General features: G+C 36.2%; 2 protein-coding genes across 2 annotated transcripts; one reads left to right on the top strand and one right to left on the bottom strand.

The window, feature by feature from the left end:
• The first annotated feature begins 74 nt into the window (after nt 1-74).
• Tsp_02948 (putative C2 domain protein) lies at nt 75-5,451 on the top strand. Its single transcript, XM_003379234.1, has 14 exons — nt 75-212; nt 419-739; nt 770-1,001; nt 1,064-1,699; nt 1,800-2,237; nt 2,324-2,406; nt 2,978-3,092; nt 3,156-3,281; nt 3,336-3,444; nt 3,517-3,665; nt 3,847-3,947; nt 4,546-4,698; nt 4,833-5,004; nt 5,396-5,451. The coding sequence occupies exons 1-14, from the start codon at nt 75-77 to the stop codon at nt 5,449-5,451; spliced, it is 2,829 nt and encodes a 942-aa protein (XP_003379282.1).
• A 1,835-nt stretch (nt 5,452-7,286) lies between these two features.
• Nucleotides 7,287-7,713, bottom strand: Tsp_02947 (conserved hypothetical protein). Its single transcript, XM_003379233.1, has 2 exons — nt 7,530-7,713; nt 7,287-7,441 (listed from the first exon to the last, which is right to left on the bottom strand). Exons 1-2 carry the CDS (start codon nt 7,711-7,713, stop codon nt 7,287-7,289), a joined length of 339 nt encoding a protein of 112 aa, XP_003379281.1.
• Nucleotides 7,714-9,522: the final 1,809 nt, after the last annotated feature.

Genomic DNA, 9,522 nt, shown 5'->3' with positions numbered 1-9,522 from the left:
CATCAGCATGCCGAGTTCGTGGAAGAACATTGGGCAAACGTTGCGGCCACAGCATTCAACGCCTCTGGCTACCAATGTCGACGTCTGCTGCCGCCCCACCGCTTGCACCGAGTGCTACTCCAAGCAAGAACTGCGGGAAGCCGCTTACCAAACGACTGGGACAAAATTGGAAGCGGCCGAAAATTGAAAGCCCATCAACGAAGAATTTGTTCGTTGGGAGTAAAGCCACCTTGTTTCAATTATCAATGTTATATTGTTATTCCATTTCTTTGACCATTTTAGTTGCATATTCTTCTTTTTCTTCTTATTATTGAAATGTCGAAATTTTAAACTAAACTTCAAAGTGAAAAATGCAATTCTTTGTCCAATGTATTTTTTTGTTCATTGAGGCAGTTGATAATGAGAGGGTTTATTGCAGCGATATATGGCTACTGGTGTGTATCCGCAGTCGGCTGGCGTTGATTCAGCACCGTCAGTGGTTCGATGCGGCTTGTCTCCAGAAATGGTACGCGGCTGTGTGGTGCATTTTGATCGATCGCGTTATTTATCTTCAATTCGACAACGAGAGTCATCCAAAGCTGAATTCAGCAATTCTTACGGCCAGTCGTCACGTTACGGTAGCTATGGTGGTGAAGAACAGTGGAATAATAGCCGACTTGTTCGCAAAAAGGAATCGTTTGTAAAAAAAGATGATTCAGTGGTACTGCTATTTGTAAAATTTTGTGGATCGCCATTTTTAGTGTGTGTGTGTTTTTTTAATATTTTTTAGCAAACCAAGCGTAACGATTTTACCGTTCAGACGTCAGACGTTTTGGAAAAATACAAAGATGCAAGTACACAAACGGTGCAACAATCGTCCGAAACGACGAACAGTGGAAATTTTGTTCGATTTAAACCAAAAGATGATCTTCTCTTGAGCAAGCACAAAAATGTAGGCGTATCAACTAGCGATGGTCCAACTTGCAGAACAATATCGACAAGCACGGATGAAATTGATGAAGGTATATTGTGTTTGTTCATTGTTGTCATATTTTGCGAATTGTATTTTGTGATTATGATTAAGATCGTTTGATGGCTAGACGACGTTCAGAGGGAAATAAGAAGTGGCGAAATTTGAATTCAAAATCGTTTACTTATTTCTCAGCTGATGATGATTTCGCTTCACGTGAAAGCAGACGATCGAAAATTCGTCGTGAAATCGCGCGACGTAGAGAGAAGTTCAGCTCTTATGAAGATTTGTTCAACTTGCCGCCCCACAGAGCTGATTCTACGTACCGCTACATGGACGACGGGATGGAATTGAACAATTACATTACACCTTCGTTGTATTCTTCGAATCGTTTTTCCGGCCACTACGGTTCACTTCCACGCATCGATCGACTGTACGATTATTCTCCAATGTCAAGAAATGCCCTTTATGACAACGAACCATCCTCCTTTTCTGCTAGCTATCCGTTGAGACCGTATCAAAAGTACGACCGACTGTACAGATCGGACACGGCTTCGTTTGCCGATGGTCAAGATTCGGCGTTTCATCGTGCAAATTACGACACTTTGACTTGGCGGGATCAGAAACCTTGGTTCATTGATGGTCAGAGATCGCTCAGTTCGTCACTGCCCTATTTGAACAATCTTTACGAATCGCTCGATTCTCAACCTGAATGCTCATTTCGTGGTTACAGCAGAGGCCGTAGATTTGGTGAGTAGATTGATAATTGCTCATGCATGCATGCATGCGTGCTTTGTCTTTTTCTTCTTTTTTTCCGAAACGTTTGATGAAATGTTTTCCTTTTTTTCAGGTGAAGCAGGAACTGAGCAGGTGAACACGCCCCGATCTAGCAGTATGCTGTCACATTATGCGAACTATTTGCACAACGATTTTCTACGTCGCTCCAGTGCACTGGACGACGGGTATGGCAAACTTTGCGAGGACCGTTCCACTGCCAAATGCATGCCGTATGCGGATTCCTCTACTGAGTTCAACTGTAGACCGAGTTCAGTGATGGAACCGATAGCCAGTCGGCTCCCATACGACAAGTACGATGAACCGTTGAACGATTGTTTATCGTTGCACGGCTGTCGCACCGATGCCCCCATGGAAACTTACCCATCGACACGCGACTATTGTTCCATGACAGCCCAGCAGCCGGCATTCAACAGCAGAAGAAGAAGAAGCAGAAGACAACAGGATCAAGAGCCTCTTTATTCAGGCGTCAAATCTGCTCAATACGATGCAGGTGTGAAAGAGAAGTCAAATATCCGGTTCAATTTATTCGAATGGTCGATGTAGAAGATGAAAATTGTTGTTTTCTTGTTTTTTCAGATTTGAAAACACAGTCATATAATCCATATTTGATCGATTCAAGCCTGCAAAACGCATCAGTTGAAAATCATCATAGACAACGCGTAAGATTTGACGTTCCTAATCTTTACCAGCCACATCAACGTGACCTATTGTGAGCTTTTCTTTATTTGCCCTGTGTAAATCGTATTCATTTTGTTATCAATCAATCTATCTATCTATCTATCTTTTAATCTACCTTCTATTTCTATTTGCTTTGTTTTCAGAATTTTTGCTTATTTGTTTGCAATTTATTTAATTCTGCAGCATGACTATGCAAATGCTATATTTCCATTAATAAGTTTTATTTTTAGAAAAATCATTCTCTTCTTTTTTCTGAAATAATCTCTTCACTTATACAAATTGGTGATTTTGACTGGTTGTTTGTATCATAGAGCGAATTAGATTTAAATAAAACGCGTTTTCATTTAATAATGGAATGAAAGAAGGTTTAAGAGAAAATAAAGAATGTAATGTGAATTTGCGGCGGCAACTATCAGCAGAGGGAAATTGAGCTTTGAAAAAAGAGGGTGGAAAAGAAAACGTGCCAAAATTTAGCCGGATGAACTTTTTCAGTTTATGCCTTTCATGTGAACAAAGAGAAGCACTGAAGCGGGCGTTTTTTTCCATTTCTAGGCATCGTCACAAATTTTGCTAGAGGAGGGTAAGTCGATTTTTCGTCAGGCTTCATCTCCATTGTCGGCTAATATCAAACGGCTGTTGCTTGTGCGCGACGTTCGTGATCGTTCCGGTATGTTGCTTGTTTGGAACTGGAAATTCAATTCTACTTCAAACAAATTCATTTTTGTTTCAGGTCATGGCATAGGTATGCGTGTTATTGGTGGTAAAATTTTACCTGGTTCTGACGGCGAATTAGTTGCTTACGTGGCTGCTGTGTATAAAGGTGGTTTGGTAGACTTGATGGAAGAAGTGAAAGAAGGTAATATAATTTCATTGCTGTTTTCATTGATTATATTATTATTATTATTATTAGGCGATCAAATATTGGAATGGAATGGCATAAAGTTGACAGGCAAAACTTACGAAGAAGTTCAATCGATTATTGACAATACAGAAGGGGAATTTGAGATTGTTCTACGAAGGTGCGGTGTATTTTTATTCACTTCAGCCGCTTTATTATTCATTATTTGTTTTGTTGTTAATATTTATTTCAGCGATGCCAATTTAAATCAAGTGTATCGTTTGGAAGAAGGTCCAAGTAGCAGTTTGGACAAGGGTTACGAAAGTGATTGCTGTTTGTCCAATTTGGCACATCCTCGTTTAGCCAAATTAGCATTACAACGAAAAACTGGACTCGATCAAAGTAAGCAATCGTTTTGTTGCGACTTTATTATCTGTATGTATTTTCTAAATCACTTTTCCCTTTGAAATATTCTGTTTTGTTCTATTTTATTTGTTTAATCCTTCTTTTATATTTTTAATGAACTAAAATAAGAATATAAATGGAAACAAAAATACTGACGTTTTGGTGTATTTTTGTTTAGCTAATGATAGGCATTGTCAAGGGCTAGATTTTGGTAAAGCTTCTCCGTGTTTCAGCACCACCCCACGCAGTCGATCACCTTTCACTGCGAATCAGCAGCAGGTAACCTGAAACACTTCCTAGCAAAAATACCAAATCTGCTTCAATGCTTTATTTTATTTTGTTACTGCTGTTATTATTATTATTATTATTGTTGTTGTTGGTGTAGTTGATTTTGTTGTTATCATTGATAATACTTGTTGTTACTTTTCTGTCTGCTGCAGCTTCTTTTCATTTGCAAAATTGCTTTTGTCAGTCAACAACTTTTGGAAACAGAAACATTGCTTTTCTCTTTCTGACCATTCCTTGCCCGTGTATCTAATATATTTATTCATTTTTTCACGCTTCTGTTTCTGGTCCATTGCTTTTTGCACGTAATATCCTACCGCTATACTGTCATTGTTTTTTTTCTTTATTCTATTCTTTTGAGATTCTTTGTTTTCTGAAATAAAATAGCTTCGGACAAGACCGAAATCAGTGTATATCTTTCACGTTGTCATTTGTACAACATATGCTAATATTTGTGCTAATTTTATACTTTATAATTATTGTTTCTCTTCATTTTTTCCTTTATTTATTGCTGTTGCTTTTAAGAGCATACACATAGGAGGAGATTGGATACGCAAAAAAATTGACACTTGAATTATTGTATATAATTCAGAATTCACTGCTTGCTCAGGATCTGGCCAACGGGGGCTTGCTGAAACTGCGCGTCTGCTTTGACCACACATCCGACACGCTGTTCGTCACAGTATTATGTGCAGCTCGGTTGCCGAACGTCGATGCGAAAAAGCGACGACCCCCGAATCCCTTTGTAAAAATATACATTCTTCCTGAACGAATGTACATATATGCACATTTTATTAATTTATTGCCATATTTTTCTTACACACCGTCTGTCTGTTCAACTGTTGACTTTGTTGCTTTTTTGATAGTGTACAAAATAAGCGTCGAACGAAATTCATTGCTCGATCAAACAATCCCGTGTGGAACCAAACTGTGGTTTACAAAGACTTGAACTTGGAACAAGCGCTCGGCAAGATGTTAGAATTCACCGTCTGGAGTTATGATCGTTTCAAGCAGAATACATTTCTGGGAAAAGTGATCATCAATCTTTCAGGTAAGTGTTTTCTGATTATATGCGTATACTGACAGTGATTTGTTGTTTGCTTTTGTAAGTTACCTTGTTAATTTTTTTGTTTATCTCATCAAGTTGTTTGATTTATAATTTTCTCGCTTTGCTTGTCTATTTTTTATCTTTTGGTGGTGGAGAATGATCATCTTTATCATTGTTTTATTTATTGTTACGTCTCATTTGAAACAAGGCATAAAACTAAATTAGTGTTTTCTTGTGAAGCTGTGTGTGTGTATGCGTGTGGTTTGTCGCTTGTTCTCTGTTGTGGTCAGTTGTCGTTCTCTGCCATAAGATTCTCATATGTTGTTTCCCATTTGTAGTGTGCAGAATTTTTCATGAGACTATCGAAATTTCAGATCGATTTTATCTGCTTTAGATGCTTTGCACACGTTGCCAGCTTCTCAATGGCACCCTTTGCAGCAGTTTCTTTAACGGCTATTTACAGAACGGGGTAGTTTTGTTGTCATGAATTATTTTCCCGCTTAACATATTTGTTCACTGCCTTTTGATGATGGTACTTTCTTGTTTCCGGTTATACTTTTTTCCACTAACAGTACGGCAGTTGAATTGTATGAAAATTTATACGAATTTTGTTGCAGACAGATTTTAAAATACTTTATTCTTCCAAAATGGACATTGCTATATTTTCTTGTTCGACGATGATTTCAGTCAACTGAAAACAATGTTAGAACATGAATGAATATCATGTTCGGATGCTTTTATTTTTTTTGTCTGGTTGTAAATATTCCATCAATTACTGCTCTGTTATGCGAGTAAAGTGGTCTAGTCTTGTGTATCATTCGATCTGAGATCTTCGATCGCATTATTTTGAGTGTGAATGAAATCCATAAAAATTGCGTGTAAATACATGCAAATTTCTATATTGAATCATCTCAAAAGTGAATAATTTTGCAAACTAACAAAGAACAACAATAGATAACGAATGAATTCTTCGATTTGATAGCGTGATATGAAAAAATTGGAAGGAAATTTCAATTTTGGCCAAATAATAATCAGCTAAATGGTACTCGTTAGGTGATTAATTTTTTTGTTGTAATGTGAAAGCATTCACCAAGGTGTTTCGTGATTTTCATTCCACTGCAAAAGTCTATTTTTAGATTATTTATTAAAAACTAAATTGAAGAACGATAATTATTCCAAAAAAAATCACAACTGAACCGTTTTTTTTCAATTACACATCTTCAGATTTATTGAAATTTAAATTTTCTGTAAAATATCTGCCAAGTAGTTTCAACGAGGTGGATAGTTAGTTTTATGTAGAAAAAAAAAGAAGTTTGTTATTCCAGTTTACTGACAAACAGTGTTGTAATTAACTGATCTTACCATTGAAGTGAATTCTCCAAATGCGTTACTGTTCCAATTTGAGGAGTGAATATGAAATTAAATTTCCCAAGAAAGAATAGAGCCTGCTTTTGAAATTGGCAAATGCTGCAGCAGGAACAGCGTGCTTTGATTAATCAAATCAGCAGCCTATTGTAGGTGAATTGTCTTTTTAAACGTGCAAATATTACTTAAGATAAACATTTCATTTATTTAAATTGCAATTCATTAGCAAGTTATTATTGGTACTATTTTTATTTTTGCTTATTGACAAACACCCTGATGGGTTTTAATTAAGGCTAATTTGACGTAATTGAACAGTAACGACGCTGCTTCATTGTGCAATTATTTCGCTTTCGTCGTTGTCGTCGTCGTTATCCGTTTTCAGCTTAATGGTTCTGGAATTAACTTGCTTGCCTTTGGAACAATGAACGACAGACTCCGCTGAAATTTATTTTTATTTTTTACTTTTTTGCATTATCTTTTTATGACAGTTGGTTATTTGAGTGTTTTATTATTTTGAGAGGTTTTGCAAACGGTTTTTTAAAATTAATTCTTGCTTATTAATTTGTACATTGGTTTTGTACGTGTGGATGATCGATCGATCGATCGATCGATCATGTTGTTTAAGGATAATGTTTTATTTCGCATTTTTCAAATAGATCTAAAAACTGAGTACGCAAAATACAAATGTTTTCTTGGAAAAAACTTTATGTGTAAACAAAGTCGTGTCAGCTTGGAGTGCAGATACCACTTGAATAGTGCGTGGTTTGTGCACAATAGGAACGGCAAAAAGGAGATAAACAGTTCGAATCAACGTTGGCATCGTGCTTTCAGCCAGTTGAATTGTATATACTTCATCACAAATACACAACAAGAAATAATAGTAATTTGGAAAATGTGCAGTGCGAAAATAGTGGAAAGTTTCATTTTCTTCCGAACCGGATGTGATAGCTTGTTGTTCTCGTAGCGCGGTTCAGACGTTGTTTCTCTTTCTTAGCTTCCAGTCGGTCGATGATCTGTTTCATTGGTGCCAAAATTTCCATAAACTCTTTCGTCATGCTTTCTTCATCCGGATCACCTTGAACGGAAAATGTTAATTTAATTTTTTGAATAACAAGGAACAAAGCAGTAAGCACGCAGGGATGAAATTTCTTCGACAAAAATACCTCTGAAATTCTCCCTAGCTGCCTCGTAGATACGTTTGTAGCAAGGTCGAAGATCTTCGGATCCGCATATTTTTACCAGATCATGGTGAGCGTCGCCCACTTCTTCAGGATTCCAATACCAACCTTCCCATCCGAAGCAACTGTTGAACAGCAAAGTTGTCAACAAAATAACTGTCCACAGCATTGTCGTCTGAAATTGTTCATTACTTTTGTAGTGGAAAAGAAGAACAAAAAAAAATTTTCCCCTCCAACAACTACCATCTATCTATCTAACTCACTGTACTGTTACTGCTGCTACTGCTCATTGACTGACTTCCACGGTTAAGCGTTCACGGATTGCTTGTAGAAAGGCAATGAATAATAGAATAATGTAAAAATAATTGAATGAATAATAATAATAATATTATTATTATTATTATTATGGTTGTTGCTGTTGTTCTTATTAGCCTGTTGGTGCAGCTTTGACGACCTGCAAATGCTGTACTACGATGTGCAAACTTGTGGATGTGTCCGACGTGTGGATGGATAACGTGTTGCTCTGACAAGCTCACAACTGTCGACCTTGGTGCTGGTCTGCGCCTTATCAAGAAATTCTGTTAGTTGAATTTTCCAAACGCCCTCGCGACGCCTCAACGCCACAATCGCATTCAAAGGTGGCCAGAAAGTGCGCAGGCACCCTGCTTGGAAAGCGAATCACGTGATTACGTGCGGAAACAAAAGCGACACCAACTGGTGCTAATGGATAATTGAAGTACTAGTCAGATAATTGCCACTGTCGGTTGACGCATTCACCAGCAGTGAACAAGCTGAACTGTACAATACAAATTATAATCAATTATGGAATTATTCACATGTATTATATATTTTTAATTTTTTTGTTTTGATATTATTTGTATTGGGGGAGAGATACTCTACAAACATTAACATGAACAGTTGCTTGCGTTTGTTTCGACCGGCATTTGTGTGATAATACCGCTGATGCTATTTGTTAAATGAAAATAGTAACCACAATATTTGACCTATTTGAATTTTTTCATTCGACATCAGTTCCATTTGGATATCCTATTATTATTGCTTATTTGTAATGTTAGCGATACATTTCGAAACGGTTATGTTGATATTTTGAGCTTTGAAAAGAAAACAACACTCAGTAGAAGAAATTTTTTATTCCGTACTGCTTCCTTTTGTACATTTGCATAAATGATGTGATTCATTTAGACAAACTCACCCACCCCCCTCTCCCACACACACACACACACACACACACACACACACACACTCATTCACACGTGAACAATTTGTGGTTCTTTTGTAATATTTTAAAATTTCAAATTTCTCTGAAAAGGTAGAAATAACATTTTATTAGGTTGTGTTAACTTTAGACGATACATTTTTAATTCTTGGTTTTCTTTCAATATTATTACAGAATTAGTTGTGTTATAATCTGTGAAAATTAGTATCACTCTTCAATTCTATGCTTTAAATGAAAAAATATCTTTTGTTGAATTTAATTTAGAAAAGCATTTTGTTTTATAATTATGCTCAGCTTGTTAGTGGTGTTTTTCTTCAACCAATGCAGATTAGCAGCAGCACTTAGCAACTTGACTTTTCGAAAATAGCAACATTCTCATTTTATAACAATAACTTTACCAGTTGATAATAATCTTCTATTTGCATGGTGTTTAATAATTTTGACATTTATTTTGCAATTTTTCTCGATTAATGTGCAACTACATGAAATATACATGCATGCACATGGATATGCAGCATGTAAATACAAATTAATGAATAATAATCACTGATAAAAATTTTTAGTCCAATGATTAATCGCGTAACTTTTATTAATTTAGTTTTTCTTTATTTTTAAAACTGTTTTTAATATTTTGAACTTTTTTATCCTAAAGTAATTCTGTAATTGCTGTATGATTTTGCAGATTATTTCCTCTGAATTACCACATCATCTTGCATATTATATTATATTATATTACATTAT

The sequence above is a fragment of the Trichinella spiralis genome (assembly GCF_000181795.1).
Source record: "Trichinella spiralis strain ISS 195 chromosome Unknown Scfld2, whole genome shotgun sequence".
NCBI lineage: Eukaryota > Metazoa > Nematoda > Enoplea > Trichinellida > Trichinellidae > Trichinella > Trichinella spiralis.
This window is presented reverse-complemented; position numbering and strand designations above follow the sequence as displayed.

What these genes read in the sequence shown, in the direction of transcription:
- Tsp_02948 (XM_003379234.1), top strand. Translation starts at nt 75, where the DNA reads ATGTCGACGTCTGCTGCCGCCCCACCGCTTGCACCGAGTGCTACTCCA. An exon ending in ATCTGCTCAATACGATGCAG is followed by an intron (nt 2,238 to 2,323) that starts GTGTGAAAGAGA and finishes TTGTTTTTTCAG; the next exon opens with ATTTGAAAACACAGTCATAT. An exon ending in GATGGAAGAAGTGAAAGAAG is followed by an intron (nt 3,282 to 3,335) that starts GTAATATAATTT and finishes TATTATTATTAG; the next exon opens with GCGATCAAATATTGGAATGG.
- Tsp_02947 (XM_003379233.1), bottom strand. Translation starts at nt 7,713, where the DNA reads ATGCTGTGGACAGTTATTTTGTTGACAACTTTGCTGTTCAACAGTTGC. An exon ending in AGCTAGGGAGAATTTCAGAG is followed by an intron (nt 7,442 to 7,529) that starts GTATTTTTGTCG and finishes TTTCCGTTCAAG; the next exon opens with GTGATCCGGATGAAGAAAGC.